Source organism: Stenella coeruleoalba (assembly GCF_951394435.1).
Source record: "Stenella coeruleoalba genome assembly, chromosome: 11".
Lineage (NCBI taxonomy): Eukaryota > Metazoa > Chordata > Mammalia > Artiodactyla > Delphinidae > Stenella > Stenella coeruleoalba.
The window spans coordinates 100,616,467-100,643,549 of record NC_137157.1 but is presented as its reverse complement, the minus strand read 5'-3'; the positions used below and the strand labels follow the sequence as shown (position 1 = coordinate 100,643,549).

Here is a 27,083-nt window from a genome sequence, read left to right as displayed (position 1 = left end):
TGTCAAAGCCGTACCTTCTGCAAGGAATCCTACTGCGGGTGTTCCGACCCGGGATCTCGTTACTCCGACCGCGGGTCTAGCCAATTCCCCCGCGGGCTTTGGGCTTCACTCGAGAGCAACTTCTCCCAGGAAAACCTTTTCTATCACTTTTCCACCCTCCAGTTCACACGAATCACTGCCTCTAGGGCCTTCACTAATCATACTAGAATCTCAGAATCCTACATTTAGCCCCTCACTTGCCCCGACGTCTTAGCTCCACTTTCCCTACACTTGTGCATGAACGTTTCTGCCTCGTGAGCCCAGCCGGCGCTGACCATCCGGCGCTGACCACGGGCGACCGCAGGCCTCAGCTCATCTGCGTTTGGGTGGACCGGCCCACTAGCTCACCATGGTCGTCATCCTCAAACGCTGCCACACCAGTGATTACAGGTTTACAGTCAGATGTCTTCAGGCAACTTTAAAGTGAAGACACACTTACAGCATATAAGCAGCGCATCCTGCTGGAGGAGGGGCGGGGGGATGGGAGTCAGAGCATCCCCTCGGGCATAACTAGTCGGCCTCACACCCGCAAAAGCCAGTAACCCCACGTTAAACTCTTCTCCCCTTGGGCTTCCCTGGTGGCGCAGTGGTTGGAAATCCGCCTGCCGATGCAGGGGACGCGGGTTCGTGCTCCGGTCCGGGAGGATCCCACATGCCGCGGAGCGGCTGGGCCCGTAAGCCATGGCCGCTGAGCCTGCGCGTCCGGAGCCTGTGCTCCGCAACGGGAGAGGCCACAGCAGTGAGAGGCCCGCGTACCGCAAAAAAAAACAAACAAACAAAAAACTCTTCTCCCCAAAATCCTCTAAAGTTCCCCCCAGTATGCCATCTGAGAGGAGCACGGGGGGCACCAAGGGTTGCCCTGATTCTCCTTCTTTGTGGTGGATTCCTAGCAATAATTTTGTGCACTGATTATCCCCCGCCCCCGCCAGCCTGTGCAGGCCTCTCGTTCGCCTGCTCTTGGGTGTCCTGGCAGGGGACGGGGGTGGACCGGGAGCCACCTCTGGCCCCCTCGCCTTTCTCTGTAAGGCCCACCCGTCCCACCAGCGCCCGCAGGGCCTGACCGGGGTGAGTCCAGCCCCTGAAAGGATCTGCAGAAGCCCGTGCAGCCCCTCCGGCCCCTGTGGCCAGGCCTAACCCGACCCCTTACTCTCCAGGCCTCACCCTGTTCCCAAGGACTCAGAGACGGGCCCGTTCTGACCCTGCCCACAGGCCCAGAGCGTGGACGGACAAGCCCGCCTTCGCGATGGTTCCGTGTGTTTGAGGAGGCCGGGCGGGAGGCAGGGCCAGGCACAGGGATCCCTGCAGCCGCCCCTGCCGCGCCGGGGGCCCGGACCAGTGGCCCACGAGGGGTCCCACGCACGGGGAGGGTCCCCCCTCCTGCCACTCTCGGCTCCGCAGGCTGTGGCCGCCCTGCTGCATCCAGCCTGGAAAGGGCAGGAACTAAACCTGGAGCGTGGCTCTGAGCTCGCTAGCATCCCCACGCCACCCTGAGAGGAGGCCGCGGGAAAGTGCACCAGAGAAGATGCCAGGAAAGGGGCCGACGTGCAAGGCAGAGCGCATCTGTCTGTTCCCATGACAACAGGGGCGACCGTCACCGTGCGGACTCAGCTCCACCCGTGGCCGCTGGCATTTCCAGCTTCTCCTCTGGGCCCAGCCTCCACTGCGCTGTGAGAGGTACCACCTTTGGTTCACAGCCGAGAAGCCTTGAGGCCGGAAAGCAGTGACAAGCCTGCTTGCAATGGAGCCGGGACGCGGGCCGGTGACCCCCGCGCGGCCCCGTCACACCTGCCTGTGCTGCGGGCATCGCAGCCCCTGCTTCCCACATCCCGCGCGTCCTGGACGGCCCAGGGCTGCCCCCCCCCCGACCCAGACACAACACCCCTGGGGTCACTGGTGAAGAGACCCCCACGTCTGTCACACACACGCTTGGGTGTAGGCCTTGGGGGGCCACAGGGCCTTAAGGCTCGGACGCCACACACCTGGGCTGGAACCCCAGCTCCACCGCCTCGTAGCTGTGCGGCCTGGGGCGAGTTAATTCACGTCTCTGGGCCTCATTCTCCTCCTCTCTAAGACGGAGCGGCTCTAACAGTCCCGGGGTCTCCGGGGGGCATCGAGAGGACCAGGCGAGTTAACACTGACTCCGAACACTGTCTGCAGTACAGAGGGGACGTTACTATTATTACTAGTTGGATGGCAGACCTAACAACTTCAGTCACGCAGAAACCAGTAAGAACAAAGGGAATAGAGAGGGGAAAGGCTCCCGAGAGGCCGAGATCCATGTTCTCAGACGCAGAAATCGCCGCGAACGCGCTTTGTTTGCAGCGACCTGCTCAGTGCACTCTCTCCTCCCTCTGCACACGCTGGAAGCGTCTGCTGACCCAGCGCCAGGCCCGCGGGGGCAGGCACCGCACATCCCGAGGGCCGGGGCGCAGCCGGCCGGCACCCGCAGCACTCGGGGTCCCTGGGAATCACGCAGGGCCCCTGCAGACCCCAGCTCTGGGGCCCGGAGCATCCTCCGCCCTCCCGACGGCTTCACAGCAGGCTCAACACTTGGGGCGTCTAGGGCGGCACAGACCCGAGAAAGGATGCAGCATGCTCGGAATTTCCTTCAAAGGATCCAGAGATTTGGACTTGATCTTCGAGAAAGGCTTTCCTCCAATATACTTAAATTAAAAGGAGCTTGGTGCAGGAAAGGGGTTCCATGACACAGCGTGAACGTATGTATGTTGTGTATGTGGAATGTTTCCCCCCAGATGAAAACACATGGATAAAATGGAACCAGAGGCGACACATACTTAGACTTCAAAGCCCTGTCCGGGGGCAAGTGCGGAGCAGGCGGTGCCTCTCCCTCTGAAACCTTTCAGGAGGGGGAGCCCCCACCCATCGGTGACGCCTGGTCCCCAGTGCGGCCACCCTGCCGCCGCACGGGCCTTGCCACGCTGCCCGTCCTCTCTTCTGAGGACGCCGGTCCTCGGGGCAAATCTCTGCTGTGGGTGGTTCCAAGCAGGCGCCGTCTGGGACGGGTGGGGAAAGGGGGCACCCCCCTGCCCGGTCCAGGGAGCCCTGGCACATGAGCACACCGCGAGGCAGCTGTCGCCTGACGGTTAGGGACACACGCCTGCATCCACAGCGCAGCGTCTGCGTTTCCAGGCACATCGTCTCCCTTCTCTGAGCATCAGTATCCTCGTCTGTGAAATGGGACAACAGGAAGGTCTCGTAGGGCCCTCGTGATGCTCAAATGACTAAGACACACACAGCACTGGGGTGTCTGCACGTGGAGCAAAGGCATAAACAGGGCCCATCATCTCTGAGTTAGAGGCTTCAAGCTCCACGGCACAGTCATCTGCGTAACTCTGGTTACCCAGCAAGTGTGCACCAAATTTATTGTGCAACAGAACCAAGTTGCTTTTTTTAAAAATACCAGTTAACGTCGACCCAGGCAGGGTGTTTAATCTTCGAAGTGTCTTCCCCTCCCCATCCCATGCTCACAGCAGCCCCGCACGACGTTCCAGGGAACAGGGCAGGGGCCACCACCCCCTCACACGTGAGTTCATGTGACACCTGGCCCTCACTCCCCAGTCACTTTGCTCCTCTGAACTAAAGGGACACCATCTGGCTGGGGCTGTCCACTCCCCCGTCCACTCACTCAACAAATATTTATCAAGAGCCTGGCATGTGCCTGGCCAAGTCACCGGGGCCAGGGCAGCATCGGGGCGGCGGGGGGGAGGCAGGGATGAATGCTCCACCCTCAAGAAAACAAGTAAGTACATACGATCATTTACTCTTGTGGGCATTAGAAACCGTGTTTGCAAAGCACTGGCTCCTGGTGGCCACTCGGCAAAGGTAATTACTATGACTAGGCAGGTTTCCAGGCCCCACCTGCCGGAAAAGCGACAAACAGAAAGGTTCAGGGACCGGTGGGAGGCCCCCAGTCCAGGCCTCGCCTCCCAGGCCAGCGCCCGCAAGCCCCCCCGAGAATGGCTTACAGGTCACACCTTACGCCCATGTCCCACCCAGAGCCGCTCCGTGGACCCTCGGTGGGGGCAGGGGGGTCCTTCAGTGAAGCACCTTCCCGGGCCCACGCACGGCACTGCGGGACTGGCTGTGACGCGGGGTCGCGAGAGCGGCCCCGACTCTCGTCTGCCGTGAGCGTGACTCGTCTCACCCTCGAGCAAGCCCCACAATGAAGGAACACCCAGCTCACGGCAGGAGGACGAGGGCCAGAGCCCGCATCCCTGCTTGCTCCGCGAGCACTCGGCCCAACCCATCCAGGGGCTTGGGCGCCCTAAACGCGGACCCTCGGGTCGTCCTCAGCCCAGCACGGCCTGGAAGGGGACCCCACAGGGACCCCAGAGGCTCGGGCGTGGCCGGCCCCTGAACTGACGGGGAGGGACATAGGGTTGTTCCAGACGCAGTCACTCTGTGGGGGGGGCGGGGAGCGGGGGGGAGGGTTGGCCCCTCAGGCCGCCAGGGCTGTCCCTCGGGGCCCCTTCTCTAGCCACGAGGCCTCTCTGCTTCCCCCTCGTGCAGTGAGACCATGGGGCTGGGCAGCCCAGATGTCCATCTCCCAGGCGAGGAGTCCAGAAACAACAGCCTCCGGGTCTCCTTGCCCACAAAAGCTCTGCCAAAGGGCCCGGGGTGACCTCTCCAGGACAGGACGGAGGCCCCCGGTTTCCGGCTGCAAGCTCTCCGGGCGGGCACTGCTCTAAGGGCCCACGGGCCTTAACTCATGACCCGCCCACCCAGCCTCGGCTGTCCCCATTTCACAACCTAAATGGGAAACCCGACACCCCAGCCTTCTCCCCGACACTTGGGAGGGCCCCTCTGACGAGCCCCCTGCAGCACCCCATCCCCGGCCCCCCATGACTCCTTCTCTGACCTCTCGTCCTCCCCCCACCTCCGGGTACGGCCTGGCTCTGGCTCCAGAAAGTACACAGCCCTGTTCTCTGCACAAGGTCAAATGCCAAATATGTTCTCTTAATATTCCAGCCCAAGCCAAGTCTGCGCGGACGTCAGGGTTTGCAGGCAGCTGGGAGTTTTCCATACGCGATGAGTCTGCCCTGCTGGCACCAGAGCTCAAGACACATCATCCGATTTACCTGCAGGGCAGCGGCTACCAGAGGGAGGGGTTCACGGCGCTATTTACACCAGATGCTCTGCGTGCCAGGTGGGCCCTGCCAGTAACGAGACTGTGAACAATGCAGAGGGAGCCGCCGTGTCATGGGCCAGTTCACGTCTCCCTCCGCTCCACTAGCACCAGGAAAAGATAGCAAAGTTGATGGATTTGGGTGCAACGGTGTATGTTAGATGGAGCATAAAACAACCAGACTTCTACTTAAATCATGAGAAAAAGACTTTAAAAAAATCCATACTGGAACACTTTTCATCTCCTGGAAAGAGGAGAAAGTAAAGTGCTAGGAAGACAACGGGGATTGTACTGAGCCAGTGGAGCAGGAACGGGATGGAGAGAACGGAGCCGTGAGCCGGCGGGAGGCGGCCGTGGCCCCGCAGGGTACGAGGGGACCTTCTCCTCCTTGACTGCGAGTGTCTTTGCTGAACAGATTATTCTTGAACCTCACGGAGGGGAAACCTCTGGGGAGCCGATGTGTTCCCTCTCTCTGTCTGGAACTAGAGAGAGCCAGGGGAGAGTACTGACAGGGACCCACTCACAGGACAGCCAACGTGCCCGTCGCTTTTCCCCAAGAGCAGCCTGCGATCCCCGGCAAGGGGGAGCGTATTAAACACACCGACTCCTGGGCGCCCACCCCGCTGGGCTCCCGGCCTGGGCTCCGCAGGTGGGGCCTGGGACTCTGCATTGTAGCCCCACCCAGGTGATCCGGAGGCACTGAGGTCCTAGGGCCTCTGCTGTAGGTGCAGCAGCGTCCCCTCCTCAGAGCAGGACGCTGGAACCGCAATTTCTTGCTTTAAAGAAGCTATGAGAGTCACGGGAGAATCCTCAAGCCTCACTGCAGGGGCCCTTATGGGATTCGGGGGCCGCGTTCTGGCACGACAAGAACATCTTGGCAGGAGTGTCTCAGTCCTCAAAGCTCAACAAAGAGCCGCCTGCACCCCCTGCTTCAGGGCCCCCGGGGCTGCAGACAGGACTGGCGGCCCCTCCTCCACCCAGAGCCCGGAGCCCGCTGTCTGCACAGCCGGCCTTGAGCTGCCAGAAAGGCAAGGATGAACCACCGCCCAGCCCCGCCCCCACGTGTTTAGAGCTCTGCTCTTGACCTTCAAAGACTCTGTCTCCTCAGTTTCTCTCCCACTCTCGCCCTTCCCCGTCCACCCACCCCGCACAGGCCCCGCCTCTCCCTCTGCACCTGCCGCAGGTGCAGAGCCAGGCCCGGGGCTCCTTCTGCCCATCCCCCCTCCCCCTCCCTCCAGCGCGAACTGTCTCCGGGAGTCCTGACCCGCACCTGTCCTGTCCAATGTCTCCTCCTGCATCTTCCACGGGCTCCTCACGTAACCGCAAACTGTCCCCCTCATTCCCTGCCCCTTGAGTGTGACCTTTCCCCTGAAGTCCTTCTCCTGGCTGATGGTGCCTCGTGACCCCCATCACCCCCACCACAAGGGATTTTAAAATGCATATTCCTGGGCCGGGCCGCAGAACTACCAAATCTGAGTCAGATCTTCCAAAACGCTGCAGTCGGTGTATTTCAAGCTCTCCAGGCTTTTATAATAACCAGGCGGGGTCAGGAGTCGCTGGTCCACGGGCCTCGCTCATGTATTTTATAATAACCAGGCGGGGTCAGGAGTCACCGGTCCACGGGCCTCGCTCATGTATTTTATAATAACCAGGCGGGGTCAGGAGTCGCTGGTCCACGGGCCTCGCTCATGTAGGAGATGCTGACCCACGCCTTTGGAAACAGCTTGGAGCTGGAGCCATAAGTCTGGGAACGATTTACATAGAAAGTGAATGAAAAGCTGCAGGAGTAACTGAGCTCACCGAGGGAGAGAGCAGAAGCTGAGACGGGCAGGACAGAACCCTGGTACAAAGTCCCCCTAGACGCAGGAAAGGAAGCTAGAAGGCACAGGGGAAATGGGAAGAGAGGCAGCAGGAGACTAAATAATAGCTCTGTCCCAAAGCCACAGTTTTGGTGAAAGTTTTGCCAAGGGGCCTCTGACCACAGAAAACGCCGCCATGAGGAGGAGGAAGGGGCGGGTCCAGATCACGACGCTTGTGTCGGTTGGTCCTGGCCCGTCAGCCGACGTGGGTGTTGCCTGGCTGTCTGTGTGAGGGGGTTTCTAACACCCTTGGCCGTCCGGCCGGTGGCCCGCCGCGTCCCAGGGAAGCTACGACTTCGTGGCATGCAGAACGGGAGTTGGCCTGGCTCCTGAGGTCCAGGGGCGAAGGTCAGGGCACAGTCAAGTCTGGAAGACCCCAGAGGAGTCTTCTGGGTGGGGCTGTTCCGAAGATCCCGAGACGAGACACAGGAGTGTCACCGAGGAGACAAGAACCAGCGAGACTGGGGGCACCCTCGAGAAGGGCCCTGAGATCTTCAGGGCGTCCCCAAACCCACAGCTCCAGGAGCCACCAGGGAGGCCTGTACCTGGGGACCTCGCGTGCTGGGGTACGCCTGCACGACCCAAGTCCAAGGCCCTCCTGGAAGGAAGGGGCACGGCCACCGGATGCACCACGCCAAGGGCAGTCTGTCCCCTCGGCCCCATAACACAGTGGCCCTAGAGAGGCCCCAGGACGAAGCCACAAGCCCAGGGAAGGGGAGCAGGGTGCCGAGGAGAGGGCAGAAAGGACCCAGCAGAGGCAGTGCAGACCCTTCCTCAGAAAGATTAAGGTTAAAATATTATACGTGCATGTACACACGCATCCCCCAGAGGAGGTTCAGGGGCAGAGCTGGCAGAATGAGGCAAGCGCATCTGTGCGTCTGTATATATGTGTACCTGTGGGTGTGGCCGTGTATGTTTTTGTGTGCGTGTCTGTGTCTGTGTACATGTGTGTGTCTCTGTGTCTGTGTGTGCCTGTGTGTCTGTATCTGTGTATATATGTGTGTCGTGTGTGTGTGTCTGTATATGTCTGTGTGAGTGTGTCTGTATGTGTCTATGTGTGTGTGCGTCTGTGTACATGTGTGTATGTGTGTGTCTCTGTGTATATGTGTGTCTGTGTACACATGTGTTTCTGTGTCTGTGTATATGTGTGTGTCTGTGTGTGTCTGTGTACGTATATGTGTGTCTCTGTGTCTGTGTATATGTGTATGCATGTGTGTGTCTGTGTGTGTCTGTGTCTGTGTCTTTGTACATATATGTGTGTCTCTGTTTCTGTGTATATGTGCGTGCCTGTGTGTGTCTGTGTACATGTATGTGTGTCTCTGTGTCTGTGTATATGTGTGTGTCTGTGTGTGTCTGTCTTTGTACATATATGTGTGTCTGTGTCTGTGTCTATGTGCGTGCCTGTATGTGTCTGTGTACATGTATGTGTGTCTATGTGTGTGTAGGTATGTGTGTGTATCTGTGTGTGTTTAGGATGGAGGAAACCCTCCATCTTCTGAGCATGCTTCCTTAATTGACTGTTACCGCCCAACCTGTGGCTTGAGAGAGGCGGCAGCTGCCTTAGCAACTGGAACCGCCTTCAAGCCCCCATGCTCCTGTGCGGCCCGCATTCCTAGTATGAGGTCCCCGAAGTCCTGACTGCCCCCCACTGCCCTCCCTGTGCTGTGTGGCCTCGCCCTCGTTGGGGAAGACGTTAGCGCAGCCAGCGGGGCGGCCTGGACGGGCCTGGGCCGGTGCTGCCGGTACTGTACCCTTTACTCAGCACAGCTTTACTGGTACAGTTTACACACCAGGAAACCCGCCCGTGTGAGCGTATGACCTGCGATCTGCAGTAAAAGTCCAGAGTTGTGCAACCGTCACCCCCGCCTAGTTTCAGAACTCATCCATCACTCTGTGGAGTGTTTTAAAGACCACGGCCCCTCGCCTCCAGCCCGGAGGGCGTCCAGGGACACCCTGCTCTCCAGCCCGGAGGGGTGGGACCAGCGGCCCTCGGTCACCCAGCGCGCCCACCTGTATAGCCCCTGGTGGCCCTTCTCATCCTCCCAGACTCGAGGTGAGACTGCCTGACGGGGCCAAAAAAAAAAGTCAAAGGCTAAAAAGCAGAAGAACTGACTCTCCCGTGACATCACAAGAAGCCGGCAACAGCAGAAGGAGGCCTGGTTCCCTCCTGCTTCTTCCAGAAGCTATCACCAGACAGTCCCGTGTCACCAGAGGAAGCAGCCAATGACAGCGGAAGATGCGCTTTTTGGGGGTCACGTGAGAAGCTTTGGTGCCCTGGCAGGGGAGAGGAGGGGGCAGGACGTCCCCCCAAGCCTGCAGCCGAGGCACCCTGGGGCGTCCGGCTCTGCCAGCTGCATTCCAAGGCTCTCCTCCCATGCCCAGACGGCGCAAAGGCCTTTGTGATGACTTCACGCTCAGCCCAAAGTAAACACCCTCCACACTTTTTCCATGGACACATTCTAACCCGACACTGCCAGCGCCGGCCTCCCCACCAACCAGATGGAAAGCCGCCTTTCCCAAGAACAGAAAACCTTTCTAACTAAACAGTACATCTTGGCTGCAAAAGCAAACTTTCCTAAAAGCTTCCTAGAAATTACTTCTCGCGCACCGATCCCACATGTCACCTGAGCAAACGTCACCAGTGGAACGAAGGCCCTGGAAACAAACACGACGGAGGATCCACAAGGCACACTCGCTCCCGCAAACACCTGCCCTTCAAGGCTGCAGGTGTGCTGCGCACCCCCAGAGCTCACACTCACGTGCGCCCTGCTCACAACCGCCTGACTGCAACAGTATCTGTCAAGACAGGCTGACACAAGACAGGTGCCCATTTGAATAGAGCTAGAGCCCTGGGGATCCCAGCCCGGCTGGCTTTGGACCCTCAAACACGTTCCAGCTTGAATCCGCGCGATCCAGGCTTAGGCCTCCGCCGACTCGGAAATGCGGACGCAGCAGCGCACTTACCAGGTTGGAGTTGGTGGCGTTCGAGTCGTCCTCTGGGAAGGGAATGTAGATCGCTAAGGCCACACAGTTGGCAAAAATAGTCAGTAAAATAATGATTTCAAATGGCCTGGGAAGGGAGTTAAGGAAGTTAATGCCACGGAAGCACCAGTGAGACAAACATACGCAGATAGATGTTTCAAAACGGAATCAAAGATGCGTCGAATCTTGTTTAAACAATACATTCCAAGCCCCTTGTATTCTGAAAAGAAACATATGCCTTGTTAAGTGCTTCTAATGGGCCCCGCCAAAATGTTCCCTAATATGTCAAACGCAGTGGAGGCCAGGCGCGTGCCAGAGTAAACAGGTTTCTAAAACTTTTTTCCCTTCTTTTATTTATTTAGATTTGCCCTGGGCTTCATTCTCCCTCATGTGTGCTCAGGGTTGCTTTGAAAGATTGAGGCCTGCTCCAGCCAGGGCTCGCCACCCCCAGCGGCCCACACCGGGGCCCGACAGAGCTTGGCGGGGGAGGGGGGGGCCCCTGGGATTCAAGGCAGAGACTCGACTTGAAGACGTTTCAGTGACAGCTGGAGATAGGATTTTCGATCTTTTAACTTTAAATTTCGAGTCTGTTTTTCTTCCTCCTTATTCTCTGCTTGCAAAGAGCCGGAAGGTGGCCAGGGGCTCTGGACGCCCAGGAGCACGGCAGCGTGTGCCGTGCACGCAGGGGACGGCAGCTCCATGCAGGGGCCCAGAGCCTCTTCAGTCTGCGGAGGCCCTGCCTGTGATGAGGTGGCCTGTGTCCCAGGGCCTCCTGACTTGCCCGCAGGTTGTGCAGGGCGCTGGAGGGGATAAGCCAAGGTCCACCCCCCACCCCCCGCAAGCAATCAGGGAGGTCCTTGTGCCCGGATTTTCTGCACCAAAATATCAGGGCAGACATATTCTCGAGAGAAAAATGAGCAACTGTGCTAACAGCCCTTCCACCCTGCATCCTCAATCGAAGGCCAGAGAAGGGGGCTTCAGAGGCAGGGCCCGGTTCATGCTCTTCCAGCCCCATCTCCCCACCTCCCAACACGGCCAAGTTTCCAACCTAGTCTGTGGAGCCTCACAGGAGGAGGTAGAGAAGGAGGATGGCCATTCCTGGAGACAGGGACCACCTCCATCTCCAGGGAAACCTGCACTCACAAAGCTAACGAATCCTGAAGCAGGAAAAGTCTTGGAGATGGTCTGGACCAAACTCCTGAGGCCCAGAAAGCCTGAGGAACGTTCCCGAGACCCACATCAGGCACTGACCAGCCAGGACCAGAACCCAGACCTGTGCCCACCGAGTCCACCGTCCACTCCTCTGCCACGGACGGCCCCAGACCTGTGTCATCAGGGCAGCTCGGGGCCTGGAAGGAAGCAGTGATTCTCCAGTCCAGGGCCTCCCAGCTACAGGTCCCCTCGGCCCCAAGGGCAGAGCTAGGGGTCCACTCACCCAGCATGCCCCACAGACACTGCCGTTGTCTGCGTGCGCCGTGGTGTCCAGAAGATGGCCTGCAGTGCACTGCCCAGCCCCCCAGCTGGACAGACACAGAAAATAAAACCACCTGTCTCAGACCCGAGCTGGCCAACAGCAGAGCCAGGTCCGAACCAGAGCTTCTGACTCAACTTTTCCAACAGGCCGTGCTGCCCCTGGAGCTGGCCGAGGACGCGTGGTGAAGATGGGATGCTGGCCGGGAGGAAGGCCAGGAGCTGACGCTGACCGAGAGCTCGCCCCGGGCCAGGCCCTGCTCTGACCACACTACCCGCACTCCGGAGGGGCGGACAGTTATCACCCCGCTTCTACACGGGGAAGCCGAGGCACAGAAGGTGAGATGTCAACTTGCCCAGAGTCACATGGCTTGGGTAGGATGGGGTCAGGCCAGAGAGTCTGGCTGCGGAGTCTGAGTCCGTCAGGAACATTCTATGCTGATCCACTCGGAAGTCACCCTAAGCGTTTTTAGGAAGCTGGTTCTTTTAGACCTCCTCCCACACGGCCTCCTCCCTCCCACCCTGTCCCCACCTGCTCGGCAAAGCAACACCCAGCCCCAGGCTGGCAGCTTCGTTCGTTCGCATCACCTGGCCCCTGTGGTCCCGCCCCAGGGCAAGAGCACCTCAGCTCAACTGAGCCAGACCTCAAAGTCAGCCTGTCACCCTCCCAGGCTGGTGATGGCTAAGCCCAGGGTGTCTCCGGCTCTGTTGCTCACCCCCAATTTCAGGCTCTCCATCCATCACCTTATGGTAAATTTCGGGGCTACTGCTGGGGAAGAGAAGGTGTGAAGAAACCACTCAGGCACGAAAGAAACTCTGCAACGTGGAGAAGCCCACTGTGGGCTGGCTGTTCAGGCCCAGGTCGGGTCCCTGTGTGTCCCAGCCGGGCTGGGTGGCATCCTCTAGACGTCCTCCAGTGCGTTCCCTTCTACACTCTGGGCTCACGGGGAGCAGGCCGCGCGGACCGTGGATTTGGGGGCTGGCTGTTCAGGCCCAGGTCGGGTCCCCGTGTGTCCCAGCCGGGCTGGGTGGCATCCTCTAGACGTCCTCCAGTGCGTTCTCTTCTACACTCTGGGCTCACGGGGAGCAGGCCGCGCGGACCGTGGATTTGGGGGCTGGCTGTTCAGGCCCAGGTCGGGTCCCCGTGTGTCCCAGCCGGGCTGGGTGGCATCCTCTAGACGTCCCCCAGTGCGTTCCCTTCTACGCTCTGGGCTCACGGGGAGCAGGCCGCGCGGACCGTGGATTTGGGGGCTGGCTGTTCAGGCCCAGGTCGGGTCCCCGTGTGTCCCAGCCGGGCTGGGTGGCATCCTCTAGACGTCCTCCAGTGCGTTCCCTTCTACGCTCTGGGCTCACGGGGAGCAGGCCGCGTGGACCGTGGATTTGGGGGCTGGCTGTTCAGGCCCAGGTCGGGTCCCCGTGTGTCCCAGCCGGGCTGGGTGGCATCCTCTAGACGTCCCCCAGTGCGTTCCCTTCTACGCTCTGGGCTCACGGGGAGCAGGCCGCGCGGACCGTGGATTTGGAGTCGGGCACCTGGATCTGAACCCCAGCTCCGCCGGTTGCCAGCGGCGTGGTGTGGGCGAGTTCAGCTCCCCCAGGCCCCCCGCCCCCTGGCCCCTCGGCCCTGACTGAGCGTCTGTGACAGCAGCCCAGCGGGGCCGCCCAAGCCCAGCCTCTCACCCGGTCACCCGGAAAGCGGACACCTCGGCCTTGGGAGCCCCGCCTGGCTCTGCAGCTGCACTGGGCTCGGGCGCCTCCTCTCAAGGGCCCTTGGACGTAAGGGCTCAGGCGCTGACAAAACTAACATCTCCTTCTACCTTTCATCCATCCCCAAGACCTCTAGATCTTTCCATGCAAAGTCATAACTGAAACCCAGCCCTCCATCCTGAACCCCGGAGACGTGGCAGCCCCGCCCAAGTGGATTCTTACTAGAAAGACACCCAGCACTAAGTCCCAGGCCCTAGTCCGGCCCGTGTGACCTCCGGGCACTGCGTCATCACAGGGAAGTCAGGGCGCGCCCACTGACAGCTGGGAGCCTTTCCATCTCCCCTCCCCACGATTCCCGGGCGGGAAGGGGCCGGTACTTGCACCTTGAGAGCCGCCCTTCCAAGCCACTTCCCCTGCAGGCCTTGCTCACCGGGTTCCTCGGACAGGGGGTCTGCGTTACACCCTCAGGGCGGCGCTCTCCACTTCAGCTGCACCTGGAGAGCTTAGCCAGGCCTGGGCGGAGCTCAGACACCTGTGCTTTGTCCCAGCTCCCCAGGCGACGCTGATGTGCCCCAAGGCTGAGAAACACTGAGCCACGCCCGAGCGCCCACCCTCTCGCCTCTCCCGGGTCCTGCAGCCTCGAGCAGGAGGTCCCGCATCTGCGCCAGTCCCACAGCTCGGGAGGAGGAGGGGGGTCTGGGGTGCAACGCTGTCAACCCCACCATCAGTGGGTCCTGGGCAGGCTCAGCCCGGAGGGGGGATACTTCCTACCCCTTATGCTTGTTTTCTCAAATGCTGCTTATTATATAAAAACAACCCCAGGGAGCTGGTTATACAAGCAGATTCCTGGGCCCCATCCCCAGAGACGCTGCCTCGAAGCTGGGTAGGGCCTAGAACTCTGCATTCCGACAGCGCCCTGGTGACCGGTGCAGCAGGTCTGAGACCGTCTGCTGGCCCCAGGCACAAAGGATACTTCCACTCCACGATGCTGATGCACGCCCTCCGGATGGGGTTCTTGAGGGTCAGGCAGAGCAGGGCACGGGGCGGGCGCGTGGCCATCGTGCTGCCCTGTTTCTTGGGCTTCCCGTACTGCTGCCGCTTCCGCTGCGTGGAGCTGACCGTGGAGATGGTGGCGTTGCCAGCGCTGCCCATCAGCTTGGCCTGCCGGGCCGCGTCAATGGCTGCCTGCCAGGACAGGGCGGCCCCCGGTGTGGGGATGTGCTCAGGTGCCAGCCCCGCGGCCGCGTTGGCATTCATGTTGGCGTGAGCTGGGCGCGGGCTCCCATAGCTGGGACCTGCAGGAGAGAACAGGGGACAGCGGTCACTGGGGGGAAAACAGGAGAGCTTATGATGTGCTCTGGATCCCAGGCTCACAATTTGTTTTTTGAAGTCTCATTTCAACCACAATTCAAAAAGAGCCATGTACCACAATGTTCACTGCAGCACTATGTACAACAGGCAGGACATGGAAGCAACCTAAATGTCCATCGACAGATGAATGGGTAAAGAAGATGTGTCACATATACACAATGCAATATTACTCAGCCATAAAAAGAAACGAAATGGAGTTATTTGTAGTGAGGTGGATGGACCTAGAGTCTGTCATACAGAGTGAAGTAAGTCAGAAAGAGAAAAACAAATACCGTATGCTAACACATATATATGGAATCTAAAAAAAAAAAAAATGGTACTGATGAACCTAGTTGCAGGGCAGGAATAAAGAGGTAGACATAGAGAATGGACTTGAGGACACGGGGTGGGAAGGGGAAGCTGGAACCAAGTGAGAGAGTGGCATGGACATATACACACTGCCAAATGTAAAATAGCTAGCTGGTGGGAAGCAGCCACACAGCACAGGGAGATCAGCTCGGTGCTTTGTGACCACCTAGAGGGGAGGGGTAGGGAGGGTGGGAGGGAGGCTCCAGAGGGAGGGGATATGGGGACATGTGTATGCATATGGCTGATTCACTTTGCTGTGCAACAGAAACTAACACAGCACTGTGAAGCAATTTTACTCCAATAGAGATCTATTAAAAAAAAATGGCCTATTTCAAACCACTGCAGGAGCCAGGGAGGTGGCACATGGAAACATCAGTGTGTGACGCTGGGAATCTGCTCTGGTCCTCGTTCAGTCTAGGTCAGCTGTGTGACCTTGGACACATCACACCCCTCGTGTTAGGTGAACAAGACACGAGATGTATTGCATTACAACCTTTACGGACCTCAGAAACAGTGAGTGGAGGATGTAGGAAAAGACAAATATGCAATGCAACACATGTCAATTAAAATACATCCTTGTAAGAACACATACAAATAAAGTAGAAGAGAATGGCTATTTATGGAAGGTGAGGCGGAAAATGAGAATAGGCGCGTGGGGACAGAAAAGAAGAATGGATGAATGAATGAGAGCCACTGCATGAATCAATGCTGACAAACGTACAATGAATTGAAGGGTATAATTCACTCAAATCTCTGCACCTAAGTTCCAAAAGATAAAAGTAAGTCTGATACATGAAGGGGATGGACCCAAGCAAGGTCACATCCAGGTACCTCAAAGCCATGTGGCGATGGGAGTTGTTGGATAGGAGGGTGGGGGGCTGTGACGGTTTTGAATCAGGAGCTCCTCTGACATGCTCCCATTGAGAAATAGGATCTACCCGCCCTCCTCCTGACAAAGGGTCGGCCTCTCGTGACCGTTTTGACTGGTAAAGTCCAGCAGAGGTGACAGCAGAGATTACTTCCAAGGCTAGGTCGAGAACTCGCAACACCAGCCCTGGGCCGCCATGCTGTGAGGAAGCCCAGCCAGTCAACGTGGGGTTGGGGGGTGGGCATCCCAGCCAGCCCCCAGCTGCTCCAGCCACCGCCTGACTGCAACCCCACGACAACACCCCAAGCCAGAACAGCCCAGCGAGACCTTCCTGAACTCCCAACCCGCAGAAACTGGGAGACAGCACGGTGTTTGCTGCAGAAAGCCACTTGTCTTCGGTGACTCATTACGCAGCGTTTGGTACCTGGCAAAGGGCGCTGTGTGTAGTGGGGGGCGACCAGAAAGAAGGAAACCTGGGTAGGAACCAGTGAAATCCAGCACAGAAGCATCTGCATGGCTCTGGTCTAAAGGCAACAGAAGCCTCCAAGACCGTCCCTATGACACGGCGCGTGTCTGGTGGGTTCTCTCCCGTCAGCTCGGGGGGCACCTCACCCCAGAATCCTACAAGGCTTACCAAGGGATCAGCTCAGCCTGGGCCCCAGATCAGACACATGACCTTGAGACTGGCCGGCTGGGCAGGTGCCCCAGGGTCAGGAGATGCCACAGAGAGTGGGGTGATTACTGTGGGCGGAGAGCCTGGCATCTGGAGGCCACTTCAGTCGCCTGGGAGACTGTGGCTGGAGCCCAACCAGCGGCACGAATGTCACCTGCAAGCCCCTCCACCCCACGATGACCCTCTTCTCTGCTTCATGTGCACAAGGCTCCTCCCGGGAAGCTGCTGGCCCGGGACACACTGCCCCGTGGGGCCCTTCTCTCTCCTCCCTGCCACGGGCTGGGTCCTCGCCCAGCCCCCTCCCCCCAGCGCACATCCTGGGCTCGTCCTTCTAGGTTAGACCTTCAAGGCAACTTTTGCTGCCGGTGTGACCCCCTCAGCCCCACCGCCGGCCCTGTCCACGACGGGGGCCAGTGCAGAGATGAGCACATGACTCAGCTTAGCCTCAGAACCCAGACACACTCCATCCTAGAAACAGGCTCTGGAAACCACTGGGCACCTGCATCCAGCCACACTTGATGCCCGCCTCACCCTGAGCTTTCCAGTTTTCTTCCTTAGGTAACTTCGCTTAAGCTAGTTTGAACTGGATTTCTGTCCCTTGCAACCAAAAGCGAACGAATACGTTTGCTCGTACCTGCCTGGGCTGTCATTCCTCCCAGCTTCCAAAGTCTATGTCCCTTCCATCGTCACACCAGTGACACACAGTAAGTTTCCAGTTTTATGCCAACTGACCGACGTGACCACCAAAACGCTGTACCTCAAGGATTCTGGGACTTTTCTGAGCACGAGAGAAAGGTGACAGATTCGTGATGTCTGCCGGGGGCACGAGAGGGAGGGGGACGGCATCACAGGTGTGCGCTTCCCACCCCGCAGGACCCCAAGATGAGCACTTCGGGTCCACTTAGGTACCAGCTGCTGCCGCTTCCCTGTCCGCTGACAGCCGCCTCCGGCACCGTCGCCATGTGGTCCCCGTGGCACTGGAGCCCCACCGCCACTGCTGGGCCTCGTCCTCAGTTCACTGCCTGGCCCCAACCTGACACCAGCTCCATGTCACCATCTAGGACGTCGGGAGCCGGAGGACCCAACCCTTCCCACCGGGGGTCTCATCTGTCACGCACCTGCCGCCGTCCTCCCTGTGTGTGTCTGAAGCCTAAAGCAAGCGGGACCCCGCGAGGCCGGGCCTTCGCCTTTCGTATGGGAGCCCCAAGGAAGGGACGCGAAGCCTCCAGGCGCCTGCAGCACGAGCGGCGCCGTGACAGCCAGCCAGGTGAGTGTTTCCACCACACACGAGGGCGAGGGCGCCGTACTCGCTGGAGGACGAGCTCCTCCTGGGGTTCACGGCCTGAGGGTGAAGGGGCTGCACTTCTGACCCCAAGAACACCCTCCGTGTCAGAGGCGATCTTCATGGGGCGGCGCCCACCACACCACCCACCCTGGGGCCTCCGGGATGGAGGCGGATGGACAGACGTGCTGCCCTGGACCGAGCCGGTCCGGCGTGGCCGGATCGCGTGTCTCACCGGCTTCACCGGCGAGGGCTGCGACCCTTAGCTTGCCCGTTTGGTCTGTGGGAAACCACCTTCCTTCCTAGACCCCCGGTCTGGCCATGACCATGCTGAACAGCGTCTGCTGGAGCTCCTGGGCCGGCCGTCCTCTTCCCTCGCGTCGGGAAAGCGGCCCTGGCTCCACCCTGCCGGACTGTCCGGGTCTCCGCGGTTCTCTCCTGACACGAGGCCTCGACACCACCCCTCCCGCAGACCCTGGCGGCCACACCCCGGCGCTCCCGGAATGCCTGGACGAAGTGCGAGACGAAGGCGGGAAGCGGCAGACAAGAGCTGACGTCATCAGCGCCAAGGCCGGGCTGGGTGCATCCCGGGGCCCCGAGGCAGCGAGACCCGGAAAGCCTGGCCTGGGGGGCCAACTTCAGGGCCACCCGAGCCCTGGGCGATGACCTTATTTATGCTGTGAGCCGTTCCCAGAGCAGTGGGGGGCTAACTTCAGGGCCACCCGAGCCCTGGGCGATGACCTTATTTATACTGTGAGCCGTTCCCAGAGCAGTGGGACCTCTCGGGAGAGGTCCATCTGGAGAAGCACATACGGATAAGCCCGTGGGGAAAAGTGGAATGTCAACCTCTCCCCAGCCAGAGGGCAAGAAAACAACCTTCAGTATTTCGGTCCTGGCAGCCCAAGCACTGCTGCAGCCTGTGACATAACGAAGGGCACGGTACACACACACACACACACACACACACACACACACACACACACACACACGAGAGACAGGTGTGGCCCCTCGGGCTGGCCTCCATCCAGGCCGTACCTCAAGGCCCAGCTCAGCCTCTCCTATCACAAGTGACTGTCCCCCACGCCCTGGGACGACTCCCACCCAGGCATGAGGCTCTCAGGACCCCTAGGACCCCCCCGACAAGAGGACACAGTGATCCAGGAATGGCAGGCCCCGCGCTGGCGGAGCCGGAGCAGAGCTAGGGAGGAAGGGAAGCAGCTCTGTGTCTCTGACGGCTTCGGTTAGCAGGAAATAAGCACCCGACGCAAAGAGACCAATTTTCAAATTATAAAGCTGATTCAGAGCTCGGTCCTCTGGCTGCCAGCTGAAACGATGCCACCGTCTAAGTCTGCTCTGGCTCTGCCTTCCTGGACGATCTGCAGGAGCCCAGGGCGGCCCAGCAGACCAGGCCGCACACACAGGTGGGCCCCACCGCGGACCAGGCTGCACACAGGTGGGCGCCACCGCGGACCAGGCCGCACACACAGGTGGGCGCCACCGCGGATGCCTTCCTTGTACGGGAGCAGGTTGACTCCCACTCGTGAACCGGCTCCGCCCCCCGGGGCAGCTCCCCAGGCCGCACACAAGGAGCCAGGACGAGGCCCCGGTCGGCCTTGGCACGGGCTGCTCTGCCAGGGCCCAAGCTGGGAGATGGGCTCCCCGGGGCCCCTGCAAGGGAGGCGTGGTGCTGGGACCTGGAGCTGCTCAGGGATGAAATCGAGCGACTTTCTTTAATCTGCGTCCATCCACGCACCTGCCCCAGGGCCGCGTCCCAGAAGAGGCCCAGCATCTGCTTGCTAAGGCTCGTGATGACGACGTCACGGCGACGGTGACCTGGGAAAGCGCGGGATCAGCCCGTCGGCGCCCGAGAGGACGAGCTTTCCCAGGCTCCCTGCTGACCTCTCTGCTGTGACCTCCAGGGAGCACTCCGGCGAAGAGGCTGTGAGAAACGATGTCTATCTCCGGTGCCGCTGGCCTGGTCCAGGCCACCACCCATGTCTTGCCCCAGATGCTGCAGAAGCCCTGCCGTTTCCCCCACTTCTCCTGCCCGTCCCCAGTCCAGTCTCCATGCAGCAGCCAGAGTGACCTTTCAGAAATACAGGTTATGAATCAGGCCCTGTCGTCCTCCCAGTCAAACCTCTTCGCAGTCCAGACTCTGCCACAGGCTGTGAGCCTGCAGGGGCGGCCCTGCCTGCTTCTCAGAACTTCCTCGCTCTCAGCCTGGTCCAGGCACGCCTGCCGTCCTGGCCCCATTTCACTCAGACAAGCTCAGTCCTTGTCTGCCCCAGGACCTTTGCATGTACTCAGCATGTGGTTCCCCCTGCTCCCTGCTTGGGAATTCCTTCGCAAATCCCCTCCCGACCCCACAGTGTAAACGGGCAGACCTCCAACCCCGGCGGCCAGCGTGACCCTCCCCATCTCCCTTCCACATTATCCCTCAGTAGAGAAGCCCAACCGCCTGGCACGAGAAAGGGACCCCCGGTTAGCCATGTGTGTGTAAGGGGTTCAGGGCTACAGGCCGGCTTCGTGAGCACGACCTCCCCCTCTGGCCTCAGTACATGCAGCCGTGCACAGAGGGAGTGTCTCCCAGCGGCCAGGCTTTGTACACACAGCACAACCTCGGCTCATTTATGGAGACGAGAAGCAATCGTGTAGCACCAAGGACATGCTTCCTCTCGGGCCGGGTGCGTCCTGAGGGCTTTGCAGATGCCCGCAGTGACCGGGGCCTCCGTTCCCTTTAAGAGCGAAGCAGCCGACCTGAAACAGAAAGCAAGCTTCTCTGCCCATGAAAGGCCAAACGAGCAGCCAGCCGGAGGCCATTAATCTTCTCCATCTAGTGCGTTTACTGAGATAGCCGGGCGCTCACACAGGGAGGACGCCGTCGGGCGCTCACACAGGGAGGACGCCGTCGGGCGCTCACACGGGGAGGATGCCGTCTGGGCTCAGACGACAGCTGAGGCCCGGGCCATCGCAGCCGGGTGTGCTCCCCCAGGGAAGCCTGGGGTCCCGCTCAGCCCCGGGCAGCCTGCCGGACCGACTAACTCAGAAGCCATCCCCCCTCCTCCTCTGCACGCTCCTGTCCCGCAGAGGCTGGACACACTTTCCAACCTCCCCGTGGCCAGAATGACGCGGCTGTGAGGTCAGCCAGGTCAAGGCCTGAAATGAAACTACATCCAGTGGGGAGGGTGTCCGTGCCACTACTCTCGCCCTGTAGAGACAGAAGGGCTCTGGCGATGGCTTCCCGGTGCCCAGACCTCGGATAAGGTGCTGTGATCCCCAGCGCAGTACCGCCCAGATCCACTTCCTGAAGATCCCAGAGTCCCAGTCCTCTTAGCGACCCAGCTCTGCCGTGTGGTCCTAGGAGCAGTCCCGGGGCCTCGCCTACTGCCCGCTCCCCCAAGCCTTCCAGTCGCTTTGTAAACCTTTAAATGCCTGTATTAAGTATTCATCCTCGTAAAACGGCTACGGCAGTGTCTGCTGTAGGTCTGAACCTTGCCCGACACGGTCAGGCTACAGCAGCGCTGTCCTAAGGAACTTCTACATGAAGGAGACGCTCCGTAATTCTGGGGTGTCCAGCGTGGTACCCACCAGGCACTGGCTTTAAGCACTGGCCAGGAGCTAGTGCAACTGAGGAACTACACTTTGAATTGTATTAATATTTAATTTCAGGTAATTTACATTTAAGTACCCTCACGTGGCTAGTAGCCACACTGTGGACGGCACACGTCTACATTTAAAGAGGAGTCGTGGGCTTCCCTGGTGGCGCAGTGGTTGGGGGTCCGCCTGCCGATGCAGGGGACGCGGGTTCGTGCCCCGGTTCGGGAAGATCCCACGTGCCGCGGAGCGGCTGGGCCCGTGAGCCATGGCCACTGAGCCTGCGCGTCCGGAGCCTGTGCTCCGCAACGGGAGAGGCCACAGCAGTGAGAGGCCCGCGTACCGCACAAAAAAAAAAAAAAAAGCAATCAAGACCTGATTCCGAGGCTGCTGGGGGGGTGGATTTTCTGATCAGGAAATAACCACTCTCTGCAGAAAGACATACTTTCAAAGCATACAAGATCCTATGATCCAACAAACAACAGAAACAAAAAGTCATTTTTCAGGGGTTAACACTCTCGACAGACGAATAAGAAACTGGGTTTCCCAATGGGCAGATGGGGAAGCTGACGTTTCCCCCAGCCCAAGCTGGGCCCACGAGAGCCCAGGGACATCCCAGCTGAAATGCAAGCCCTCTCCCCAGACCAAGCCCCCAGAGGGTCTCCTGAGCGTGTCAACCGTGAGCTGTACGTCTGCCTCCTTCTCTTAGCTGGGCTATTACTGCACTATTTTCAACGGTCTCCTGTCGGTCCCTCCGCCCTCCTCTCCCCACATCCTGCTACACACACAGTTCACGAGGGATGACGACGCTCAGAATGGGCCCTGGACCACAGGAGTCAAATCTGCTCTGAAACAAAGAGACAGTGAGGGACCAGGGACATCTGCGGCCGTCTCCTCAACTCGACCCATCGGGCGCTGCCTTAAATAAACCCGCCTCTTTTCTGTGCTCCATCACACCTCCATCTAATGACGGGGCAAAGGCAGAGAATCTAGAGCGCTTTGGAAGCCCAAGCCAACGGGGAGGGCGTAAGGGGACCAGCATTCTCACCTTCCAGAGATCCCGCAAACAAAACCTGCCCTCTGCTCTCCATGGGGCAGCAAGTCCAAAGGAAAGAGAATCCAGAGAGGGACTCACATGGAAGCAAACTGGCCTCCATCTGCAGAGGACCCTAACCAGAAAGCCATGCCCCTGCGGTACTCAAGGTCACACTGACCTCAGAGAACAGAAGGAAGAAGAACAGCCAGAAAGCAAACCGACAGAGTTGCTGAACCACGCCCCGCAGCCAAAGGTCGTCAATTGCCAAGAGTGAGAAAACGCTTCTCCTGCTTATATCCAAGCAGGGGGAAGGGGCACGTCGCACCCTCCTGCTATTTGAACGAAGGCACCTGTCACCACCTGGTGACAGCAAACCTAAATTACAGGACCTAGTGGAGAATTCCCTCACGTTTACTGAAAGTCAGCCTTTCAGCTTTTTAAGTGTCACCACAAAGTAGCCTTTATAGTAAAAAACAAGTAGATCCAGCCCTGGCTGAGGTCAGGTACCAGCTAGAAAAAAGGGAAATCCTCCAGGTCGCCGATGTCTGGGGACGGGAAGGGTGCAGAAGACGGGATGAGGGCCACAGTGGCCTGGCAGAGCACCCGTGGGACCCAAACACCGACTCCCCCTCCTGTGCTTCGGCCAATGAAAGCCTGAGGAGTTCAGGGGCCCCCCTCCGATTCTCCCAACGAGCTGCGAGCCCCCTGCGAGCAGGAACCAGCTCTGTGGCTTCTGAAATCCGAGCACAGCAGTCACCCAGGCGGTGCTCAAAGCACAGCGCCTGCACGGAAGTTCTCTGCAGAATTTCTGCTTAGGCTTCACAGATATTTATGCAGAAGTCCACAGAGACGATGCTATTCGATTATTTAGATCAGTATGTTCGCCGTATGGTAAATGTGGTTATGTCCTTGTTAAGGGGAGGTTTGTTTCCTGTCCTACACCAGCAGGGAAACCCCAAGAAGCAGGGCCCTCACCCACCCTACTCACCACTGCTCCCCCGAGCCCAGAGATGCCTGGATGTGACGCATGCTCACTGAAAGTGTGCTGAACGGATCAATAAGTGGATATTGGCAGGAGGTAACTGTCCCGTGATCTTTTCTCCCTTAACATTCATCACTTAGACTCTGGCCCCATGATACTAAGGGGTTTGCCGCTTTGGCCCCATTTTATTGGAAGGAAAACAGAGACACAGGGAGACCACACCTTTCCCAATCACCAGAACTAGAACATGGGAGGCAGTGCTACCTTGCGAGGACAGTTTTTAGTAGATTCAGTGGACCCAACCTAGTTCCTTCTCACCATCTGGGAGGGTGGGGGGCAGAAAGGCTCGCTTCCCTCACTGATGCTCACCTGCCCACTTCTTTCACCCACTGAGGGGGGACGGGCACCTCTGGGAACCAGCAGTAACCAGCTCTGACTCAGAGGACCGGCGGGAGAGCCCTGCGGAGGCTCGGAGCCCAGAGCTCAGACCCAGACCCTCGCGACCGACAGCACGCCCACTCCGCAGGAGAGAAGGTCTGCTGAGCCCAGAGCCCCGCCAGCCCCGCCGGGGACCCTTCCCAGGCCCCTTTCGCTGCGCCCACCACGGGTAAGTATCCACCACGGTGTGAATTATACCAGCACCAAACTGGAGATCCCCCAAAGCCCACCACTGGGGCACTGGTTAGATAAACCAATGCAGACCCACATGATAGAATTGTAGGAAGCCATAAGAATTATGTTTTTGAAAAATAATACACAGAAGGAAACCCAGAAAGAAGCGGATATACGTGTATGTACAGCCAATTCACTTTGCCGTACAGCAGAAACTAACAGAACATTGTAAAGCAACTCTACTCCAATAAAAGCTAATTAAAAAAAGAAAAATAATATAGAAAAAATTTTTACAACGTAATATTAAGCAACAGCGTCCAAAGAAGTGTATACCGTAGGACCTCAATTTTATAAAAGACTTTTTTTATAGGAGAAAGGCTAAATGGAAACTAAATAGAAATAAAGTATAAAATAATTTATTATTTTTAAAAAACAGAAATGTTATTAGCGGTTATCTTCAGGTGACGAGTGACATTCATTTGCGCAGAGGCAGGTCAGCCGGGCACACAGGGCCCTGGACTCAGAAACCAGGCGGGCTGCATTCCGGCCCTGTCAGTTACAGCCCTGTGACTGGCCCGGCCACCTGACCTCTTGGTACCCGAGATTTCTCGCTTGTGAGACGGAGATAATAACAGAGGCTATCGCACCTGAGTTAATAAGGGACACCTCTCAGAATAGTGCTCAAGAGCAAGGCCCTTGTAAGTCCCAGCTCTTGCTTTCATTAGTGTATTTTCCAAATTCTGTACACTGAATAATTCTTTGGTAATCAGAAAGAAAAGCGTTGTGATTTTGTCTGATTGTTTAAGTACGCTTCCAAAATGACCGTGGCCAAACCAGCATCAGATTCTTGTCCAGCTGCTGACCACCCATGGGGGGCAGTGCGCAGACCCCACCTGGTGAACCAGCCACCCTGCGGCCTCTTCCCCCCAAACTCCAGCACATCAGGAAAACACGGCACCTGCCCACAGGCGCGGAGGAGCGAGAAGTCCCGGGGTGGCCCTGCAGCCCCTCTGTGCGCCCCTCTGCCGACCACAACCTGCGCTCAGGACTGAGGGTCGTTGGCACCCGTGTCTCCACCTGCAGCTCTCTGTACACAAAAGGATCCAGGTTTGGGATAAAGTGAAACAGGCGATTTGGAAATTAGCCGAGAAACATGGGCAAGATCCTTTCCTTTTCCTTGTCTTCTCGACCTTTAATAACAATTTCGTGTAATATCAGCTGGGCTCCATGAGGTCTGAACAGGTACGCGCACACGTGGGGAGAGGACTCCTGGATCCCGTCCCCGGGCCTGAGACGTGCCATCCCATAAACGCAAGCCCTCCGGAGAGGTTCTAGCAGAACCAAACATGAGAGGGAGGAAGCGGCTTTCCTCCAGCCTCACGGTGTCAGAACCCAGGCCACTGACCCGGTGACCATCACTCACACCCCCAGCCGCCCTGCCGAGCGCCCAGTGACGTACTCTTCTCTGGGCCTCGGCTTACTCATCTGTAAAACAGAGATGAGAATGCATTCCTCACATGACAGTCGTAAGGACTAAATGAGATTCTACCCAAATATGAAGCATTACTTCATGAGAATCACTCCACACACGCCCGCATGTAAAGCCCCAGGGCACCAAAGGAGAGGAACGCATCTTCAGGGATGTGAACTAAAACACAAAAGCTGCTTTATAAAAATTCTTTTAAAAAGACTTTTTCCTAGAAGTAGCCCCTCCTTGTTAAGAAACCGCCTCTTAAAAAGTGCTGTATCCCACACACAAATACTGATAGTGTCCGTTTGTGAAAAAGTGAACCTATCCAGAGAATACGGAGAATTCCACAGATCCTTGAAGACCGTGCTCCATTTTCCAAGGACCCTCCGTCAGGGGAAGGCCCTGAAACTTCTCCATCGTCCGCGGGATTGCACGGTGCGGGGGGAGGGGTCCCGCACATATTTACACACTACACACATGACACACACGAATACACGCACACTCGGCACTCTGTCCTCCTCCCGGACGTCGCCAATTCTCACCCGGGTGGGACAAGAGCAGCGCGTGACGTGACTCCTCTCCACTCACAGGCCGCTTCATAGCCACGCTCTGGTAAAGCATAACCCTTCTCTCATTTAGCCAAGTCGATGCCATGCCATCTCATTCACCCCACAGCACCTCCGCCAGACAGCAGGCAGGCGAGAAGGTGGAAAGGCAACGAGAAGGTAAGCAGGCGGCCCTGAGGCTGTCTCCCTTTGCTAAACATTAGCTGCATGGAAGCACCTTGACGCTCCCCGTTTGCGGGGCAGGGCCAAGCCAGAAGCCAGGAGAGATGAATTCCAGGCCCTGCTCCATCGCCAGCTGTTCTGGGCACTTGGGCGAATCACTTCTCTCTTTGTCTCCTAACTTCCTCTTCTTCAGAGGGAGGGGGCTCAGCCAGTGACCATAAAAGTCCTTCCGGCTCAGATACTCAGCTCCCAGAGTCCCGGGGTCCCGGCCGTCACGCCTCCCCGGCCGGTCCAACTTCCACGAAGTTCCACGGTGCCCGGGTCTCCTCCCCACTGGCCTCAGGACGAGGGCCGAGAGGGTGCAGCCCACCACCCACTGCCCTCTGCTCACTGGCTGGTGGCCCGGGAGAGGGTGCTCAGCCCTCCTCAGTGGCTGCCCCCAGCTGGCCTGGGCTTACAGGGTACGTTCAACCTCAGGGCCATGCAGGCAGGAAGGGCAACCCAGAAAGCACGGCCCTCCAGCCCTTGTTTCTTTCCTAGTTTGTCATCCCAGGATTCCCCAGGACTTCAGGGGCTCAACAGGGTCTACACGGAGGTCCTCAAAGCCAGAGAGAGCGCTTCACACCCATTAGGATGATGGCATCAAAACACCAGAGAAAACAAGCGCTGGCCAGGGCATGGAGAAAGCAGAGCGCTGTGCACCATTGGCGGGAAGGTAAAACGGTGCAAATCTGATGGAAAACAGCACGGTGGTTCTTCAAAAAATTAAACATAGACTCACCATCCAATCCAGCAATTCCACTTATGGGTATTTATCCAAAAGGAGAAAGTGGGGACACCCATGTTCACAGCAGCCTTATGCAGGACAGCCGAACGGGAGAACCGGCCCGAGTGTCCATCAACAGACGAATGGATCAA

At 58.5% G+C, this 27,083-nt stretch overlaps 1 protein-coding gene across 1 annotated transcript in view; it reads right to left on the bottom strand.

The window, feature by feature from the left end:
• The window catches only part of CACNA1C (calcium voltage-gated channel subunit alpha1 C), a 457,740-nt gene that overhangs the window by 394,050 nt on the left and 36,607 nt on the right, over window positions 1-27,083 (bottom strand). The window contains exons 2-3 of the mRNA XM_079938602.1: window positions 14,174-14,495; window positions 10,009-10,114 (exon numbers count right to left, since the gene is read on the bottom strand). Coding sequence (XP_079794728.1) covers window positions 10,009-10,114; window positions 14,174-14,495 — 428 coding nt within the window. The remainder of the gene's footprint in view (window positions 1-10,008; window positions 10,115-14,173; window positions 14,496-27,083) is intronic.